This window comes from Geotrypetes seraphini, chromosome 12, assembly GCF_902459505.1.
Source record: "Geotrypetes seraphini chromosome 12, aGeoSer1.1, whole genome shotgun sequence".
Taxonomy (NCBI): Eukaryota; Metazoa; Chordata; class Amphibia; order Gymnophiona; family Dermophiidae; genus Geotrypetes; species Geotrypetes seraphini.
Window position 1 is genome coordinate 82,450,647 of NC_047095.1, and position 21,979 is coordinate 82,472,625.

General features: G+C 47.1%; 1 protein-coding gene across 3 annotated transcripts in view; it reads right to left on the minus strand.

The window, feature by feature from the left end:
• The window catches only part of SHCBP1L (SHC binding and spindle associated 1 like), a 325,723-nt gene that overhangs the window by 140,899 nt on the left and 162,845 nt on the right, over positions 1-21,979 (minus strand). For all 3 annotated transcript variants that reach the window (XM_033915417.1, XM_033915416.1, XM_033915415.1), the window contains exon 6: positions 7,668-7,773. In XM_033915417.1, the coding sequence (XP_033771308.1) occupies positions 7,668-7,773 (106 nt within the window). The remainder of the gene's footprint in view (positions 1-7,667; positions 7,774-21,979) is intronic.

Consider the following 21,979-nt stretch of genomic DNA (forward strand, 5'->3'; position numbering starts at 1 on the left):
CGGAGGGTTACAATGGAAGAACATTTGTCCTTTCTGGAGAGGTAAAGAGTAGGTTATGTAGTTTCTGTGTGACGGGAAGAGGGAGGGGGAAGGACGGTAAGTTTGAAGTTAGGGCTGTTTCAGGAATTTCTTGAAGAATGTAGTTTTTATTTCTTTTCTGAAGTTATGGTTGTTTCAGGAATTTCTTGAAGAGTATAGTTTTTATTTCTTTTCTGAACATCTTGTAGTCTGGTGTCGTTATCAGTAGATTGGAGATTTCTAATTGATTAGTCATTTTGGAATCAAATAGTTCAACTACAAATCCTTCCTTGGCGACAATTGCTAATCCTCCCCCTCTTCTTCCTTTGCGATTTAGCATGTGGATTTTAAAATTATCTGGTATAAGATCATTTATTATTGGGTCAGCTTCAGACAGAAGCCATGTTTCCGTTAGAAAAAGACAGGCTATTTGCTTGTTGATAATCCAATCTTTAATTAAGAAGATTGGATTATCAACAAGCAAATAGCCTGTTTCCAAACAAGCAAATATGTCCTGTTTCCAAAATCTGCCTAAATCCTATTCAGAGAAACATCTATCAAATAACTTCTATCTGACGCCCAGAGAAAGCTCACCGGATGGACCTACAGGGCTGCCTAAATAGCATCTATCCCACTAACATCTTTCTGAAGCCCAAACCACGTCTATCTAAAGCCCAAACAATGCTCAAGCAGCTATTTTTTACACTGCTTGTAGGAGCTCATTTTACAATTACTATACAGCTTCCCATACAGGTTAAAAGTACAGTGGTACCTTGGATTACGAGCATAATCCGTTCCAGGAGCATGCTCGTAATCCAAAATGCGAGTTTCCCCATAGGAAATAATGGAAACTCGCTTTGATACGTTCCCACCCCCCGAGGCCAGCAGCGCTGCTCTATCCCCCCCCCACGAGAACCGGCATTGCTCCTCTCGAAGGCCCCCTGCGATCTGGGCCCCCCCCCCCCCGCGATTTGGCACTCCCCCCGCCACGATTGGGCGTGAACTCGCAGGCCTTGAGCATGCGCAGATGCTCAAGGCCCAGCAAGAAGAGGAGGCTGATCTTCGGGCACCGGTACCAACGCACAGGATATGCCGGTGCCGGTGCCCAGGCCCAGATGACAGTAAGAAGCGGCGGGGGGGGGGGTGCCCAATCATGGCAGGGGGATGCCGGATCGGGGGGGTGGGCGCCGCTCGCAAATCGAGGCACGCTCGGTTTCCGAGGCGCTGATTTTGCGAATGTTTTGCTCGTCTTGCAAAACACTCGCAAACCAGTGCACTCGTAAACCGAGGTACCACTGTACTTCCTTCTATACTGATGTTTCCTGTTCAACTCCCAGTCAGTACCTCTCACTGAAAATAAATTATTATAAATATCCTTTTAAAGATGGCATAGTGTGTTACTTTTTTTGTTTTTATGATGTTAAAGCTTACAATCCTGAAATAATGAAGAAAAAGAATATGACAGGGCAGTGAGATCCACCTTTTATTGTCTCCTGGCACGTATCCTAGCAGAATTAACTGCCTTAACAATGCCTCTATGGAACAGTATAATAAAACCAGAATTGCTATTAATGTATGGCTCATTGTCTAGCACAGCGGATTAGAATGAAGGTTAGCGTGTAAGCATGTCACATTTTTTCAAGATTCTGCTCCCAGTTCAACTCCCACTGAAAATAATATATTATAAATATCCTTTTAAAGATGGTATACTGTGTTTTTATTATGTTAAAGCTTAGAATCCTGAAATACCGGAAAAGAATTAGGAAAAAACACATTTTTACATATAACTAAATACATTGTAGGGACATCTACCTGGCATCTACAAAAGAAAAAAATTGTATCATTGGACACGCGCAGTGGATGCCTAAGTGATGCCGAGCGCAACATATGCAGCGAAGATATCTAAAGGTAGACGCAGTTTGCAGAATCAGGGTCCATGCGTCTTAAAAGCTGCATCATTTGTCTTGCACTGACAGTTTGGAGAGTAGACACGTTTGCAGAGATGAAGCGATGTCTAGTCTCTGCTGAGGGAGGTAAGCATGAGTCTGTGTTGTGTCCAGTAGGGCTCCAATTTCTGAGTTTGCTGTTGGTCGGACTTCTGGTAATTGACTGCAAAGCCTAGAAGTTCAGGAGATGTATGGTTGAGTTAATGGCTAGCTGAGCAGCTTAAGGTGACAACGCCTTGATCAAACAGTCGTTGAAATAAGAGAATACATGAAAGCTGTACACTACAACTACATTTTTTTGAATACTCTGGGAGCTGACACTAGGCTGAATGGCAGCATTTTGTATTATAAGTGTTTTGTTCCTATCCAAAAGCAAAGATACTTTCTGTGGGCTGGAAGGATTGGAATATGTGTGTATGCTTCTTTGAGATCCACAGAACAAAGCCAATTGTTCTTCTCCAACAGTGGAAAAAGGGTTCCCAGAGAGACTAACTGGAATTTTTCTTTGATTATTTGTTGAGGGCGTGGAGATTCAGAATTGGACATAGACTTCCCATCTTTTTTTGGTATGAGTAGAACCCTGGAGAGATACTGGTTTGATAGCATTGAGCTGCAGAAGGGCCAAGAGCTCTCGATCAAGTAGGGTGATCTGTTGGGAACTGAAATAAGACTTTTGGAGGATGGTTTGAGAGAATGCATTGCAGATGAAGATCGTAGCCCTATCTCACAAATCTGCAGGACTCAACTGTCTGATGTAATGAGGGCCCAATGTTAGTGGAAATGTGTGTGATGACCCCTAATTGGAAGTGTGTGAAGTAGAGAATGCAGGATATTGGCTAAACTCTCTAGACGCAGGTCAAAAAGATTGCTGATATTTCTAGTGTGGTTGAGGCTGGGTATTTTGAGGTTTTTCCAGTCTAGATCTCTTCTGTATAGGAGCCTTGGGCATAATGGAGAATGGTATATATCTCCTTTCCTTACATGAGGAGGGATATTTAGGACAGAATTATCTCGATCTGGATACTCTTGAAATAGAGAGGGTAGACATATTCGGCACATGTCTGGTGATTTTTTGGGTAGCCTCCTTGATCTTCTCAACAAACAACTCATCTCCCCGGCATGGTATGTTGGCTAATTGGTCCTGTACATTCTAATTGAAGTCTGAGACCCGTACCCAAGCTTGCCTTTTCAAGGCAATCAAAAGGGCTGATGCTTTAGAGATGACAACAAAAGCGTTGAACATCGATTGGGCCATAAACTTCTTGGTTTCCAACAAATTTTTTGTAATTTGTTGGAAGTTGGCAATCAGGTAAAAATTGTTCAAATTGTTGGATTAATAACTTCATGTAGTAGTAGAAGATCATGTAAAAAATTTAACTGAGAATGTGGCTAGTCAGCATGGAATTTTGGAAAAGACATGTCCAAGGTTCTCCTCTCCTTTCCTGGAGGAGTGCTAGCATAAGCTCTGGAAGTGCTAGCTTCCTTGAGTGCAAACTCTACCAGGAGAGACTGGTGTTGTAATTGAGGTTTATCAAATCCTGGACAACACTGTACTCTATAAAAGGAATCCAGATTTCTGGGAGCCACTGAGACCAAGAGAGGAGCCTCCCAATTTTTAAACATATAGTAGTGTCCTTCATGAGATTGTGAAAAGGCAGTTTCAGACAATCTTTGGAAATCTGACCAAAATCTAAAGCCTCAAAGAGCTCAGCCCTAGGTCAGATTGACTCTCATCTTCACTGGAAGAGCCTGACCTATTTGACAGATGAAACATGTGAAAGAGAGACTCTCTGAAAGTGATCTCCTACAAGGTGATGGTGGAGATGGATCAGAGGATAACTACATGATTCCTCTGCCAAGTAAGTATGATGAGATAAATCTGAGTCATACTGTCTGATGCCTGGGGTGGTGAGGAAGACTGCCTTGATGGATGATGCCTGGACATTCATTCATTGGTGAGAAGAAGAATGTCTGCTGCGACAATGATGTGAGTGCCTGGAAGTACTCCTGAGTCGTCATCAAGGCCAGTTCAATGTCAAATGGGAGGAAGAGCTCCAACATCTGAATATACTGGTTCTCAACCGGTGTCGATGGGGAGTGTGTGACCTAGTCCTCATAGCCCTTCAAGAGCGATGCTCAGGCTGGGCTTTTACCAATGGTATCACAGTATTGGCATGAGCTGCTTGTGTTTGCACTAGTTCCCTGATCTGTTCCTAGATGGACATCACCGGTACCATGATAGACCTGTACAGTAGGTATCATGGGGTGTTTAGGTGTTGGTGACCTCAGTGACGAGGCACGCCTCTGCAGTAACATCACTTGCAGGGAAGAGAGGATCTCTGGATGTCGATGCAGTTGATGTCTGAGAAGACTCCAAAGCCCTCCTGGTTGGGGAAACATGCTTGTGCTTCTTAGTCTTTTTTAGAAGACAACCCAGATGGAGGCAGAGGTGATGAAGCTGACATTGAGCGAGGCGTCAATACCAGTGTGCCAGTTTTGACACCGATGTTGGTCTCTGAGCTTCAGAATCAGAGACGGCAGACATCCTTGATGCTCGTGATGATGAACCAAAAAGTTTTTCATGCTGGAGTCATCTAACCTTCAAGGATCTTTTTTGTAGCTGGAAGCAGTGCTTACAAGATTCTACCCAATGGTCAGGTCCCAGACACTGGAGGCACCATTTGTGCAGATCAGTGCCCAAGCTTGGATATCGAGTGAAAAACCGCTGATATGAAGTTGAAGGACTTGATTGTTCCAGGGAAGTTAAGTAGATTGTATGCTGAAAAACAATCAATGCTTCCAGACTAAAAATAGGCTCCATGGGGCCTGAAGACCCAAAACCCCAAAATTGAAAAAATTAAAAGAAAAGAAAATTAAGAAAAATGAAATACTGAAGAAATGAGTCAGGAAGGCACAAAAAAGGGATAGTTAGACACACTTTTGAGCTCTGCAGAAAACTGAGAACTGCTGGACCTGTGAGCCAACTTCGGGCAGGAAGGCACCGGCATATGCACGGTATGGCCAGTCTCAAGACTTTTGAAGTATAAGTGACAGTATAGTTTTACACTGTCTGTATGGGGCTCTGTGGATGATGTCACCCACATGTGAGAATATGCTGCCTACTTGTCCCTGGATAATAGAGTGTACTCAAAGAACTAACTGGTAGTGCTGCCCAATTCACGATTCGAATCGGTTCACCGATTCAAATCAGGTGAATCGATTCGATTCGGTTTGTTTGTTTGTTTTTTTATAAAAAACAGACTCACCGATTCAGCCGCAAGACGAGTTCGGGGAACTTCGGGCTATTTCATGCTGCCAGCCGCCAGACTTTTCCCATCTAATGTAACTTCCGGTTTTGCAAAACCGGAAGTGACATTGGAAGAAACGAAAGGAGTGGTGGGAGAGTCAAGCAGCAAGCGAGCGGACCTCGTGCAGCAGACCTCGGCACTCGGCAGCAACAAATACTAGATTTGGCTGGCTCTTTCCCCACATTTCTCCTCTCTTCCCCGCAATTTAATATCCAGTCCAGGCAGTAAGTAAATACATCGGCAGGGGGGCTGAGTCTTGGGGGCTGGGGATGGAAGATGAAATCGGCAGGGGGTCTGGAGGTGGAAGCTGAAATCGGCAGGGGGGCTGGTGAGTCTTGGGGGCTGGGGATGGAAGCTGAAATCGGCAGGGGGGCTGGTGAGTCTTGGGGGCTGGGGATGGAAGCTGAAATTGGCAGGGGGTCTGGGGTGGAAGCTGAAATCGGCAGGGGGGCTGGTGAGTCTTGGGGGCTGGGGATGGAAGCTGAAATCGGCAGGGGGGCTAGGGATGGAAGCTGAGAATGGTGGGGGGCCTGGAAAAACAGAATCAGGCAGGGGGGCTGGGGAAACTTTGGGGATGATTTGCTTTGGGGAAGCAGTGAATCTATGTTTCTAACTAATTTTACAGCTATGTTATAGTTTGAATGTTCCTATTTTTGACATGATATTGCCTTGGTTAAATAAAATGTTTAAACTTAAAAAAGCCGTGTCATTAACAGTGAATCGAATCGAAAAATCGATTCAACAGGGTGAATCGAATCAAATCGAAATATTTTTCTCTGAATCAGGCAGCACTACTAACTAGTGCTGTGCCTGCATCAGCTCAAAAGAGAAGATTCTCCTCTCAAACAAGCAGATAAGATCCTCCAGAAGCTTGACTCTTTAAGCTGCCTTTCAGATAAGCTCTGAGAGCCTGAAATCCTCAATCCCGCAAGCTCCTCATGCATCTTCAGGGTGGGGTGGTGCAACCGGTACCCGCTATAGCCCTCTGGACCAATACAGGGCCACTCAGTCTGTATTCAAGTGCTTTATAAATCAGGGGAATGCACCAGAGCTATCTTAAGTGTTACTACAGGTCAGCTAGGACGGTGCCCTGCAAAAGAATTGCCCCTACCTCTGAACTATAGGCTGCAACTTCTCCCAGGCAGAGCCATCCCAAAAATCCTGATAACCTCTGGGGCACCATGAAGCCTCGCACTTTGAATTAAAACCCGAAAATAATAGATCAATTGCAGAGCACAAGACACCACCTCAACTGAGGAGATAGGGACTGCTCACTGACCCAAGGAAGTGGAATTGAAAAGCTCTAGCTGATTCCCTCTGTAAAACCTTGTAGGTAGAGGTGAACAAGTCAAATCTCAAGTTCCTTTTGCACTGGAAATAAAATTTAATAAACCTATTTTTCAAATTTACCATTCTGTATCTATTAAACTATCATTTAGGGCAGGGGTAGGGAAATCTGGTCCTCGAGAGCCGTATTCCAGTTGGGTTTTCAGGATTTCCCCAATGAATATGCATTGAAAGCAGTGCATGCAAATAGATCTATTGCATATTCATTGGGGAAATCCTGAAAACCCGACTGGAATACGGCTCTCGAGGACCGGAGTTCCCTACCCCTGATTTAGAAAGTATTTTCTTTAACTCATCCTCTCAACAGATGAAGATAAATCCCTATTAAATTTTATGATTTCAGTTCCACTAAAATTAGTAATCAATCACTGGAACGATAATTCTAATTTACAGCCTCTTTCACAAAGCCGCGCTAGCGGCTGCAGTGCAGAAACAGCCCCGAAGCCATTTAATTCTCTATGGGCTTCCGGGCCGTTAGCGCAGAGCAGCCGCTAGCGCAGCTTTGTAAAAGAGGCCATTAATGTTTACACATGGTGGTTATTGATGTACAGGAAATATGAAAGCATTATTGTTAGCAAACTTCCTCCCACCTGCAAGCACAATCAAAAATAGCAAAAGCATGATAAACATCTTTATAATAACATATCTGATTAATTATTTTACTTACATTTAGTGCAGTGGGCCGAGAACATGGGAAACTGGGTTTCATTCCCACTGCAGCTCCTTGTGACCCTGGACAAGTCACTCTCTGTTGCCCCAGGCACATTACTTAGATTGAGAACCCACTAGGGACAGAAAAAAGTACTTGCATATACTGTAGTACATGTAAACCGCTTTGACTGTACCCGCAGAAAGGCAGTGTATCAACTCCATGACCCTTTACCCTTTTCTTTTACCACTGCTCAAAGGTCATTTATTCATGTTAATTTTTTTTATACTTTTCATGTTTTTCTAATAAGATATTTGTTTGCTATTATATTTTATATTATGATATAAGATCTCGATAAAATAATTTGAAAAAAAAAAAAAAAAGATGCCTCCATCTTACCATGTCTGGTGTCATCATTTTTGCTACAATATGAGTTACAACTTTCCCAAACTCTCTATCTCCCTTTTTACGTCTCAATATTCTTGGAAAGAATGGACCGTATGCTCTGTGATTTAAATGAAGAAAAAAAAGGAAAAAACCCAACAGCATAATTAGTTTTACATAAATATTTCATCTTATGTTTATGTATGTGTTCCAACCTTTATATGCCATCTGTTAAAGATATTAAAACATACAGAACAATACTCTTGCACTTGAGAGAGATGCCAGGAATGTAGTGTAATCAAAAAATATTCATAGTGCTAAATACTACACATTCTAAAATGCACTAAATTACATTCTTTATCACTCAGATAGCAATGTTACTTACCGTAACAGTTGTTATCCAGGGACAGCAGGCAGTTATTCTCACTAGTGGGTGATGTCATCCGACAGAGCCCCGATACGGACATCTTGCAAGCATGTCTTGCTTGAAGAAACTCAGAAGTTTCGAGATGCCCGCACCGCGCATGCGCCAGTGCCTTCCCGCCTGATGGTCCGGGCGTGTCTCCTCAGTTCAGGTAGCTAGCAGAGAAGCCAACCCAAGGGAGGTGGGTGGGACGTGAGAATAGCTGCCTGCTGTCCCTGGATAACAACTGTTACGGTAAGTAACATTGCTTTATCCCAGGACAAGCAGGCAGGTATTCTCACTAGTGGGTGACCTCCAAGCTAACCTCAATGGGATGGAGGGAGAGTTGGCATCTTAGGAGAACAAATTTTGTAACACAGTTTGGCCAAACTGCCCATCCCGTCTGGAGAAAGTATCCAGACAATAATGAGAGGTGAACGTATGAACCGAGGACCAAGTGGCAGCCCTACAAATCTCCTCAATCGGTGTCGATCTGAGGAAGGCTACAGAGGCTGCCATTGCTCTGACCCTATGTGCTGTGACCTTACAGGGAAGGGGTAATCCAGCCTGGGCATAGCAGAAAGAGATACAAGCCACCATCCAGTTGGAGATGGTGCGCTTCGATACAGGTCGTCCCAACTTGTTTGGATCAAAGGAGACAAAAAGTTGAGGAGCAGTTCTGTGTGGTTTGGTGCGATCCAAGTAGAAAGCCAAAGCACGTTTACAGTCCAGAGTGTGAAGAGCTGATTCTCCAGGATGAGAATGAGGCTTTGGAAAGAACACTGGAAGCACAATGGATTGGTTGAGGTGAAATTCAGAGACCACTTTAGGCAGGAATTTCGGGTGAGTGCGGAGGACCACCTTGTCATGATGGAATACTGTGAAAGGTGGGTCCGCCACCAAGGCCTGAAGCTCACTGACCCTGCGAGCAGATGTGAGGGCCACCAGAAAAACCACTTTCCAAGTGAGAAACTTTAGTGGAGCTTTGCTCAGAGGCTCAAAAGGAGGTTTCATAAGCTGAGAAAGGACAACATTTAGATCCCAAACCACTGGAGGCGGTTTGAGAGGAGGATTGACATGAAAAAGTCCTTTCATAAATCTGGAAACCACAGGATGAGAAGAGAGAGGTTTCCCTTGTAGAGGCTGATGGAAAGCCGCAATAGCACTCAGGTGGACTCGTATAGATGTCGACTTGAGACCAGACTGAGACAGATGTAAAAGATAGTCCAAAACAGAGGATAGGGAGGCTCGCTGAGGCTCCTTAGAATTGGAAATACACCATGAAGAAAATCTAGTCCATTTTTGGGAGTAGCATTGACGAGTAGCAGGCTTCCTGGAAGCCTCCAAGACATCCCTCACCGCCTGGGAAAACTGGTGCGGAGTTACGTTGAGAGGAACCAAGCTGTCAGGTGGAGAGACTGCAGGTTGGGATGAAGCAGAGACCCCTGATGCTGAGTAAGCAGTGAAGGAAACACTGGAAGTAGATACAGTTCCCTGCTGCTAAGTTGAAGTAGAAGGGAGAACCAAGGTTGCCTGGGCCACCGAGAAGCTATCAGAATCATGGTGGCATGGTCGGACTTCAGTTTGACTAGAGTCTTTTGAATGAGAGGGAATGGCGGAAACGCATACAGAAAGCGATTCCCCCAATCCAGCAGAAAAGCATCTGCCTCGAGGCGATGAGGAGCGTAGATCCTGGAGCAAAACTGAGGCAGCTTGAAATTGTGGGGAGCCGCAAAGAGGTCTATCTGAGGCGTTCCCCACTGAGCAAAGATCTGATGAAGGGGCTTCGAGTGGAGTGTCCATTCGTGAGGCTGGAGAAGACGACTCAGTTTGTCCGCCAAGACATTGTCCCTCCCCTGAATGTAGACAGCTTTGAGGAAGGTGTTGTGGCGAACCGCCCAATCCCAGACTCTGAGAGCTTCCTGGCAGAGGGAGGCCGAGCCCGTGCCCCCCTGCTTGTTGACATAATACATGGCGACCTGATTGTCGGTGCGAATGAGGACCACCATGTCGTGAAGCAGATGTTGAAAAGCTTGAAGAGCATTGAAGATGGCTCTGAGCTCCAGAAGATTGATCTGATGGAGTCGGTCCGCACAGGTCCAGAATCCCTGAGTGCGAAGCCCATCCAGATGCGCTCCCCAGGCATAGGTCGAGGAATCGGTTGTGAGAACCTTCTGGTGGGGAGGAGAATGAAACAGCAAACCTCTGGATAGATTTGAAGAGGTCATCCACCAGAGCAGAGACTGCCGAAGAGCAGGAGTGACTGTGATGTGTCGAGTCAACGGATCCGACACCTGAGTCCTCTGAGATGCCAGGGTCCACTGAGGAATTCTGAGGTGGAGTCTGGCAAACGGCGTCACATGAACTGTAGAGGCCATGTGGCCCAGGAAGACCATCATGTGTCTCGCTGAGATGGTCTGGCGAGAAGACACAGACTGGCAGAGATGAAGAAGAGCATCCATGCGCTGAGAAGGAAGGAATGCTTTGAGACGTACGGTATCCAGGACAGCCCCGATGAAGGGAAGAGACTGGGTCGGCTGTAGATGAGACTTGGGAAAGTTGATCTCGAATCCCAAACTCTGCAGGAACAGAATCGTTGACAGGGTCGCTGAGAGGACCCCCGAGGCCGAGGGAGCCTTGATCAGCCAGTCGTCGAGGTAGGGGAATACCTGAAGACCTTGGTTCCGGAGGGCCGCAGCCACCACCACCAGACATTTGGTGAAGACTCTGGGGGACGAAGACAGGCCGAATGGAAGCACTCGATACTGCAGATGGAGATGTCCCACCCGAAATCTGAGGAACTTGCGAGAGGCCGGATGAATGGGAATATGAGTGTAGGCCTCCTTGAGATCCAGAGAGCATAACAAGTCGTTCTGCTCGAGGAGGGGGTAGAGAGAAGCAAGTGTCAGCATGCGAAACCTCTCTTTGACTAGGAATTTATTGAGGACCCTGAGGTCCAAAATGGGTCGCAGGTCGCCCGTCTTCTTCGGAACAAAAAAGTACCGGGAGTAAAACCCCTGGTTCAGTTGGTCCGTCGGAACCGGCTCCACGGCACGAAGCCGGAGCAAAGCCTGAGCTTCCTGAAGAAGAATGGCGGTCTGAGTCAAGTTGGAAGGATACTCTCTTGGAGGGTGGTCCGGAGGGACCCGATGGAAATGAAGAGAGTATCCTTCCTTGATGATAGTAAGGACCCAGAGGTCGGTTGTTATGGCCTCCCAGTGATGATAAAAATGATGGAGGCGCCCTCCGATGGGAAAAACAGGGGGAGGCTGAACGTGGCTGGTTATGCCCTCGACGAGACAGTCAAAAAGGCTGAGTGGTCTTAGGGACAGCAGGCGACTGAGACTTAGGCTGACCCTTCTGGGGAGGCTGACGCTTCGCCGGTTGCCTCGCAGGTGGAGTTTGCCTCGGCTGATAACGCCTCTGATAAATCAACGGCGGATGAGAAGGTCGAGACTGCTGAGGCTTAGGCTTCGGCCGAAGGATAGATTGGAAGGACTTTTCGTGGTCAGACAACTTCTTCGTGACAGTCTCGATGGATTCGTCAAAAAGATCCGCCCCAGCACACGGGATGTTCGCCAGGCGGTCCTGAAGATTCGGGTCCATATCAATGGTCCGCAACCAGGCCAACCGGCGCATCGCCACCGAGCAGGCCGCCGCTCGGGCTGAGAGCTTGAACGCATCATAGGCAGATTGCATTAACTGAAGCTGAAGTTGGGACAGCGAAGCAACCACTTCCTCAAACTCAAACCTAGCCTGGGACTCGATGTATGGTGTGAACTTCCGAAGCACAGGTAGAAAAAATTCCAAGTAGGCTGAAAAGTGGAAATTGTAATTCAGGACTCGAGACGCCATCATCGAATTCTGATAGATGCGTCGACCAAACTTATCCATGGTTCTGCCCTCGCAGCCCGGAGGCAATGAAGCATAGACCTGGCCAGGATGAGACCGCTTGAGCGAGGATTCGACCAGGAGGGACTGGTGAGAAAGCTGAGGACCCTCGAAGCCTTTATGATGCACCGTGCGGTACCGCACATCCAATTTGCCAGGGACCGCAGGGATAGAGTAAGGAGACTCGAAGCATCGCATGAAGGTCTGGTCGAGGAGCTTGTGCAGGGGAAGCCGCAAGGACTCTGCCGGAGGATGAGGCAAGTGCATGGTATCGAGGTACTCCTTGGAATATCGAGACCCAGCATCGAGAGTAATGTCCATGTCATCTGCCATCTGCCTGAAGAACGATGAAAAGGACAGTTGGTCCGCCGTCGACGGTCTGCGAGACAGACTAGAAGAAGAAGAGGCTTCAGGCTCCAGAGAGGCCTGCGAGCAACAGGACGAGTAGAAAACCTCAGGGTCCTCGAACTCCGGGCCCGGAGGAGGAGACCCAGTCGAAGCAGCATACCCCAACCGAGGCAATTTCTTCTGAGGCGAGACGGTCGAGTGCCGAGAGGAATGCTTCGAAGAATGTCTGGATCGATGCCCCTCCCGATGCCTGGAAGTCTGGATCGATGCCCCTCCCGATGCCTGGAAGGGGATTGAGCCCTTCTATGAGAAACTGGTTCAGACGCCTCCAAGGAGCAGATTGGACTCGATGCCGTCGATCGCAGAGGCGGAAGAGTCGGCGCCTCCCCCGACGACGCCCAGGTTTGATAGGGGATTCGGAAGAACTTGTCCTGCTTCCTGCTATGCCCAGGACTGGGTGGCCCCGAAGGTGGACGCCACACTGAGTCATGGGGCGGAGTAATCGGTTCCAAGGGAGGCAGGTCACTAAACGTGGCTTTCCTCGAGGGGATGGGCTCCAAGGGAGGCATATCACTAAGGGAGGCCCTCCTCGAGGGAATCGGTTCCAAAGGAGGTACAGCGCTAACGGAGGACCTCCTCGAGGACCCGGACACCGCTCGCCGCTCCTCCTCGCCGAGCAACGAGGTCGTGCGGCGAGGAGGAGGAGGAGGGGGCGGTCCGCCCCTCGAAGCCGAAGCTGGAAGGTCACCCTGGATGGTGGCAATCAGCCGAGGCCCCATGGTCTGCATGAGCTCCACGAACTGAGCCTCCAGAAGGGACCGCAACGAAGCCGATATGGAGGGACCCGCACCAAAAGGGGGCCCTTCCGCACGGTCTCCGCGCTCCTTCGGTGCTGCGTGCTTGCCAGTCTTCGGCACCTTGAGCACCACCGGTGGAATTGTCGGGGTCGATACCTGCTCCGAGGAGACGGAGGAAGGCTCCGGCGCCGAAGCCGGGGCCGAAACCGGTGTGAACGATGCCGGTTTCAGGAGGCCCGAAGCAGCTGGGGAGGCAGAAGGCTTCGCGGAAGGAGTCGAAGCACCCGTCGATGTCGATGTCGAAGCTGCAGGATCCGATGAAGCTTCCATCTTGAACATGGACTCCCACAGCAGACAGCGGCGCTTAAACGCTCTCGCCGTCAAAGTGGAGCAAGGCCGGCACGATTTCGGGAAGTGATCCGGTCCCAGACACTGTAAGCAGCGTCGATGAGGGTCCGTGAGTGAAATCGCGCGCTGGCACTTGCTACACTTTTTAAAACCGGTAATCGGCCGTGACATAGGCCGGAAAGCTCCGCCGCAAGGTCGAAGACGCGGGGCCCCAGCCACGCGGCCGACCCGGTATCGGAAGGAAAATTTTTTTTTTTTTTTTTTTTAAAGAAATCAAAGAAAGAAATAAATGCACAGGAGAGCCAAAAGAACTCAACCCGCGGCAAAATAGAAGGCAAAATGAAAAGATTCAATGGGCGCAAATCGAAGATAGACTTCTCAGCTCCGCGGAAGAAAAAGAACTGAGGAGACACGCCCGGACCATCGGGCGGGAAGGCACTGGCTCATGCGCGGTGCGGGCATCTCGAAACTTCTGAGTTTCTTCAAGCAAGACATGCTTGCAAGATGTCCGTATCGGGGCTCTGTCGGATGACATCACCCACTAGTGAGAATACCTGCCTGCTTGTCCTGGGATAACCCATGTTTTGCAAATTTAAGCCTGTGTTCTTTTGTAGATATAACAGAAAAACTTTAGATATCTAATCTTCTATAAAAATTGATGAGTGAGCAGTATAGAAACAATTTTTTGGCTGTCTTAGATCAGTGTTTCTCAAATTCTTCAAGCCAAGTACCCCCTAAGCCTAACAAATACCAATCGCATACCCCCGCCCAAGCTCCACCCTGACACCACCCCATAATAATAGTACTAACTAACGCAATTTCTTTCATCCATTTTTCATATATACACAATATAATCTTATTAATACATAATGGTAACAACAAAATAAAAAAAACACAAAGCACACTGAATGCACAGAAAATGTTAATTATCATTTATATTCGGGAGGTGTTGATGCCCCTGTACAGGTCATTGCTGAGGTCCTACTTGGAATATTGTGTTAAGTTTTGGGGACCATATCTGGCAAAGGACATAAGAAGACTTGAAGCGGTCCAGAGGAGGGCGATGAAAATGGTAGAAGGTTTGCGCCAAAAGACATATGAAAAGAGACTGGAAGCCCTGAATATGTACATCCTAGAGGAAAGGAGGGCCAAGGGAGATATGATTCAGACATTCAAATACTTAAAAGGTATTAATGTAGAATAAAATATTTTCCAGAGAAAGGAAAATGGTAAAACCAGAGGACACAATTTGAGGTTGAGGGGTGGTAGACTCAAGAGCAATGTAAAGAAATTCTTCTTTATGGAGAGAGTAGTGGATGCCTGGACTGCACTCCCGAGGGAGGTGGTGGAGAGGAAAATTGTGACAGACTTCAAAAAAGCATGGGATGAACACAGAGGATCTAGAATCAGAAAAAATGAAGGGCAAAACTGGGCACAGTCTATGTCTGTATATGGTTTGGTTGAGGATGGGCTGAGGAGGGCTTCAATGGCTGAGATGGTTTAAATGGGCTGGAGTGAGCTTTGATGGAGACTTCCATAGATAGAACCTAAGCATAGTCCGATGGAACCTAAGCCAGTATCGGGCAGAGGTTTAAGTTCTGGCCCAGCAATAGCTAAGAAGGATGGACCATTCAGCTCTTTCTCTGCCGTCATCTATTATGTTACTATACCCACCTATCTACCACCCCATAGCCCTTATGGCTGCAGGCAGCACATGTAGGGCAGTATAGTAGGATTATGGTGGGTTCACACTTTCCACTATAAATGTAGTGGTTAGACTGGCTTATGAGCCTGTGTCCTCCTCTCTATGATCCACTAGCCCACTCACCAGGCTACTTAAGACACCTATGGGATGCTCTACTAGGCTTTCTCATACCAGGTGCTGCTGTTCTAGAGACAGGTATGTACTGATTCACTCAGATTTTTGTGAGGTGGGAGGGGGTCAATGACCACTGGGGGGGGAGTGTGGTGGGGTCATAACTTAATCCCTCCAGTTGTTATCTGGTCAGTTTGGGAACTATTTTGGCACTTAGACGTTTTGAGAACAGGTGTAGCTCAAAACAGCTACATCCAGGACATCTTGGGAAAGTTTTGATTATTACCACACGATATCCAAATCTAAGCCTGCCCAAAAAACACCTCAAACATTAGTCTTAGATGGACAGCAACTATGATGCCCTGCAAGACATCAAGAAAGATGGTATCAAAAATTGGCACTTGAACATTTTGTTGATTTATGCCATTTTTTGGACATTCTAGAGTTTTGAAAATGCCCCTAACAAGATCAAATTTTATATAGTAAAACATACCATTTTACTTTGGCATATTGGGGTTTCGAACAGCAAGATGTTTTTTTATGCTTTTAACCTATTTCTACATCATAAAGAAGAAAAACTAACAATAAATTTGGCCAGAGGGAAGGACAAATGCCTATATCTTGGCGTAATATACAGACCCCCAAGACAACAGGATGACCTAGATATGGAATTAATCGGAGATATAGAGAATATCACCTTGCGTGGGGACACAGTATTGTTAGGTGACTTCAACATGCCTGATGTGGATTGGGACACGCTTTCCTCTGCTTCCGGCAGCAGCAGGAGGCTATTAAACTCTATGAAGGGAGCAAGACTCAGACAACTGGTGTTGGAACCAACAAGGGATCAGGCAATACTGGACCTGATACTTACCAATGGAGAAAGTGTCACAGAGGTCTCGGTGGGCGACACATTGGCCTCCAGTGACCACAACATGGTATGGTTCAATCTCAGGAAAGGTTTCACTAAATCTACCACACTGACCAAGGTCCTTAAATTCAAGGACACAAATTTCAAAGAAATGGGAGACTTCGTTCACCAGGCGCTACAAAGCCAAGCAGAAACCAATAACGTGGAAGAAATGTAGTAGACTTTGAAAGCCACCATACAAGAAGCAACAAACCACTATGTTAAATCAGTAAGTAAACGGCGAAGGAATAATAAGCCACAGTGGTTCTCTGCGGAGATTTCGGACCTCATCAAGGAGAAGAAAAAAGCATTCATCTCTTACAAACAATCAGGGAAACAGGACTCTAGGGAAGTCTATCTGGCCAAGTCAAAAGCCATCAAAACAGCAGTTAGGAAGGCCAAGTTCCGCATGGAGGAGTCTCTAGCGAAGAACATCCAGAAAGGAGATAAATCCTTCTTCAGGTATATCAGTGACAGAAATAAGAACTCAGGCAGGATAGTACGTCTTAGGAAACCAGACGGAGACTATGTAGAAGCGGACTTGGAAAAAGCCCAACTGTTAAATGAATACTTCTGCTCAGTCTTCACCCGTGAGGCGCCAGGACTCGGCCCTCAGCTACAGACAAGGGTTGACGCAGATGACCTGTTTAGTAATTTCGAGTTTACACCCAACGGTGTCTACTGCGAGCTGTCAAAGCTTAAGGTTATCAAGGCAATGGGGCCTGACAACCTACACCCCAGGGAGTTGTGTGATGTCTTGGCGGAACCGCGCTCTTCAATCTCTCCCTTAGTACGGGTACGTCCCGTTGGACTGGAAGATGGCTAACGTCATTCCAATCCACAAGAAAGGCTCCAAGATGGAGACAGCAAACTACAGACCGGGGTACAGACCGGGGTACAATCTACTTCGTCAGGACAGAGAGGGCAGGTTAGGTGGAGGGGTAGCACTATACATTAAAGAGGACATCAAAACCACCAGGATCACTGATGTCAAGTATACCGGGGAGTCCCTCTGGGTAAACCTGGCAAGAGGTGGCAAAAAATGCCTGTATCTTGGAGTGGTATACAGACCTCCAAGGCAACCGGAAGACAAGGACGCAGATTTAATTGAAGACATAGAGAATATCACTCTATGGGGCGACACTGTACTGCTAGGGGACTTCAACATGCCTGATGCAGACTGGACCACATTTTCAGCAACAACCAGCAGCAGCAGGAGGCTTCTGACCTCCATAAAAGGAGTACATCTCAGACAGATGGTAACGGAGCCCACTAGGGCCCAGGCGATCCTAGACCTGGTACTCACCAACGGGGAAAGCGTCTCAGAGGTCTCGGTAGGAGATACGCTAGCCTCCAGCGACCATAACATGGTATGGTTCAACATTGGGAAAGGATCTCCTAAATCAATTACAAAAACAAAGGTGCTCAAATTCCGAGGCACCGACTTCGCACGCATGGGAGATTTCGTTCATCAGACGCTGCAGAACCAAGCAGAGACCGGCAATGTGGAAACTATGTGGTCATACCTGAAATCATCCATACACGAAGCAACTAATCGCTACATAAAATCAGTAGATAAACGGCAAAGAAACAACAAACCCCAATGGTTCACTGAAGAGATCTCGCACCTCATTAAGGAGAAGAAAAAAGCATTTCTTTCCTACAAACGTACGCAGAGAAGAGAAACTAAAGTAGAATATAAGACCAGATCTGCAGCGGTCAAAACAGCAGTTAGGGAGGCCAAACTTCGAGTGGAAGAAACTCTGGCAAAAAACATTAAAAAAGGGGACAAATCCTTCTTTAGGTATATCAGTGATAGGAAAAGGAACACAGACGGTATAGTACGCCTTAGACAACCGGACGGAAACTACGCGGTGGCGGATTCAGAAAAAGCAGAACTACTAAACGAATATTTCTGCTCAGTCTTCACCTGCGAAGCACCGGGACACGGACCACAGTTGAAGGTAAAACAAGACGTGGATGACCCGTTTCAGAATTTTGAATTCACAACTGGGGACGTCTACAACGAACTGGCAAGGCTAAAGGTAAACAAGGCCATGGGACCGGACAATTTACACCCAAGAGTACTCAGGGAATTGAGAGATGTTCTGGCAGAACCGTTAGCAGTGCTCTTCAATCTCTCACTAAGTACGGGGATAGTTCCGTTGGACTGGAAAACAGCCAACGTCGTTCCTCTACACAAAAAGGGTTGTAAGGCTGAGGCTGCGAACTACAGACCGGTAAGCCTCACCTCAATAGTGTGTAAACTCATGGAAACACTAATTAAGTATAAATTAGATACGATCCTGAACGAGGGAAATCTCCGGGATCCCAGTCAACATGGATTCACCAAGGGTAGATCATGCCAGTCCAACCTTATCAACTTCTTTGACTGGGTAACAAGAAGACTGGACTCAGGAGAGTCCTTGGACGTCGTGTACCTGGACTTCAGCAAAGCGTTTGACAGCGTCCCACACCGCAGGCTGCTGAACAAGATGAAATCGATGGGATTAGGAGAGACTCTAACTGCATGGGTTAAAGATTGGCTTAGTGGCAGACTTCAGAGGGTGGTAGTTAACGGTACCCTCTCTAAAATGTCGGAGGTGACTAGCGGAGTGCCACAGGGTTCGGTCCTGGTCCCACTCCTCTTCAACATATTCATTGGGGATCTGACTCAAGGACTTCAAGGCAAGGTAACCTTATTCATTGATGACGCCAAACTATGCAATATAGTAAACGGCTATAATCTACAGGATGCTATGGAGCAAGATCTGCGTACTATAGAAAGTTGGTCCTCGATCTGGCAACTGGGCTTCAACGCCAAGAAATGTAAGGTCATGCATCTCGGTAACGGAAATCCTTGCAGAACTTACACCCTGAATGGAGAAACTTTAACCAGGACTATGGCAGAACGAGACTTAGGAGTAATCATCAGTGCTGACTTGAAAGCAGCCACTCAAGTGGAGAAGGCTTCATCTAAAGCACGACAGATGATAGGTTGTATCAAGAGAAGCTTCGTCAACAGGAAACCTGAAGTCATGATGCCATTGTACAGAGCCATGGTGAGACCTCATCTGGAATACTGTGTGCAATTTTGGAGGCCACATTACCGTAAAGATGTGCTCAGAATTGAATCGGTTCAGCGGATGGCCACCAGGATGGTCTCGGGGCTAATGGGTCTTCCGTACGAAGAAAGACTGAGCAAATTACAACTCTACACTCTCGAAGAGCATAGGGAGAGGGGAGACATGATTGAGACATTTAAGTACATCACGGGACGGGTCGAGGTGGAAGATGATATCTTTCTTCTGAAGGGACCCTCGACCACAAGAGGTCATCCGCTCAAACTCAGGGGAGGGAAGTTTCGTGGAGACGCCAGGAAATACTTCTTCACGGAAAGAGTGATTGAGCATTGGAACAAGCTTCCAGTGCAGGTGATCGAGGCACGCAGCATCTCAGACTTCAAGAAAAAATGGGATACCTATGTAGGATCCCTACGAGGGTCATGCCAAGTGATAGGGTCACTAGGGTATTGACTTGAAAGAGCGGGTCAGTAGAGTGGAAGTATAATTACAATCATACTTAAGGGGGTCATTAGATAGGGTCACTAGATACTTAAGGGGGTCATTAGATAGGGTCACTAGGGTATTGACTTGAAAGAGCGGGTCAGTAGAGTGGAAGTATAATTACAATCATACTTAAGGAGGTCATTAGACTTAATAGGGAGGGTCAATTGGGTGGGCAGACTGGATGGGCTGTAGCCCTTATCTGCCGTCATCTTTCTATGTTTCTATGTTTCTATCAATAGTGTGCAAACTAATGGAAACTCTAATCAAACGCCAATTGGATACGATCCTGAACGAGGAGAATCTACGGGATCCCGGTCAACATGGATTTACTAAGGGGAGATCCTGCCAATCCAACCTGATCAGCTTCTTTGACTGGGTGACGAGGAAACTGGATGTTGGGGGGGGTTAAATAAAACATCCACTGTATGATTCTGAGAGTCACACTACTCCTCCAACATCAGGGATGGCTGCGCACTGGGTAACATGTTCCAGACTAAGAAGCTGTGGATGGTGGAAAAAGGAAGAGATTTTTTTTTTTTTTTTTTTTGCTCTTTCAGACCCCAAGCAGTAAAAGGGGAGAAAACCATGCATAAAAGGCCTGCTGACTGAGGGGTCCTGCCCGTGTGGATTAGTCCCAGCAAGGGAATCAGCTGGATCCAAAACAAAGGCAGAGTCAGGAGATAAAAGCGGCATAATATCCGAATGACATAACGCAATTGAGCTCTGCCATAGCCGAACGAGTGGGCTCCTGAAAAGGGAACTCTGCCACTGGCACAACTGGGCTAAAGAAAAATGATGCACATGCCAGCTGCGTCCAACAAGCTGGTTCCAAAAAGCACAGTTACTTACCAAAACAGGTGTTATCCAGGGACAGCAAGCAGATATTCTCACTGATGGGTGACGTCACCGACAGAGCACTGGTACGGACCACTTTAAAAGTGCATCACCACTTTAAGTCTTTAGAAAGTTCGTGATAGCCCGCACCGCGCATGCGTGAGTGCCTTCGCCCGACGTAGGCGCGATCCCTCAATTAAGATAAGCCAGCTAAGAAGCCAACCTGGGGAGGTGGGTGGGTTGTGAGAATATCTGCCTGCTGTCCCTGGATAACACCTGTTACGGTAAGTAAAGCACAGTTACTTACCGTAACAGGTGTTATCCAGGGACAGCAGGCAGATATTCTTGACTGATGGGTGACGGCACCGACGGAGCCCCGGTACGGACAATTTTAGAATTTAGAGTGATTGCACTCTAAGAACTTGGAAAGTTCTGGTAGGCTGCACCACGCACGCGCGAGTGCCTTCCCGCCCGACAGAGGCGCGCGGTCCCCAGTTATGATAAGCCAGCTAAGAAGCCAACCCGGGGAGGTGGGAGGGACGCAAGAATATCTGCCTGCTGTCCCTGGATAACACCTGTTACGGTAAGTAACTGTGCTTTATCCCAGGACAAGCAGGCAGCATATTCTTGACTGATGGGTGACCTCCAAGCTAACAAAAAGAGGGATGGAGGGAAGGTTGGCCATTAGGAAAATAAATTCTGCAAAACAGACTGGCCGAAGTGTCCATCCCGTCTGGAGAATGCATCCAGACAATAATGAGATGTAAAAGTATGAACTGAGGACCAAGTAGCAGCTTTGCAGATTTCCTCAATAGGAGTGGAACGGAGGAAAGCTACAGATGCTGCCATTGCTCGGACTTTATGGGCCGTGACAGAACCTTCCAGTGTCAGTCCGGTCTGAGCATAACAGAATGAAATGCACGCTGCCAGCCAATTAGACAACGTACGTTTAGAAACAGGACATCCCAATTTGTTCGGATCAAAGGACAGAAAGAGTTGGGGAACTGATCTGTGGGGTTTCGTACGCTCTAGATAGTAAGCTAGAGCCCTCTTACAATCCAAAGTATGGAGAGCCTGTTCCCCAGAATGAGAATGAGGCTTCGGAAAGAAGACAGGCAGAACAATGGATTGGTTGAGATGGAATTCAGAGACAACCTTAGGGAGAAACTTTGGATGTGTGCGCAGAACCACCTTGTCATGATGAAAGACTGTAAAAGGTGGATCTGCAACTAGTGCATGTAGCTCACTGACCCTCCTGGCAGAGGTAAGAGCAATAAGGAAAAGTACCTTCCAAGTGAGAAACTTGAAAGAAGAGGTAGCCAAAGGTTCAAATGGAGGCTCCATTAAGGCGGAAAGAACCACATTGAGATCCCAGATAACAGGAGGGGCTTTAAGAGGTGGTTTCACATTG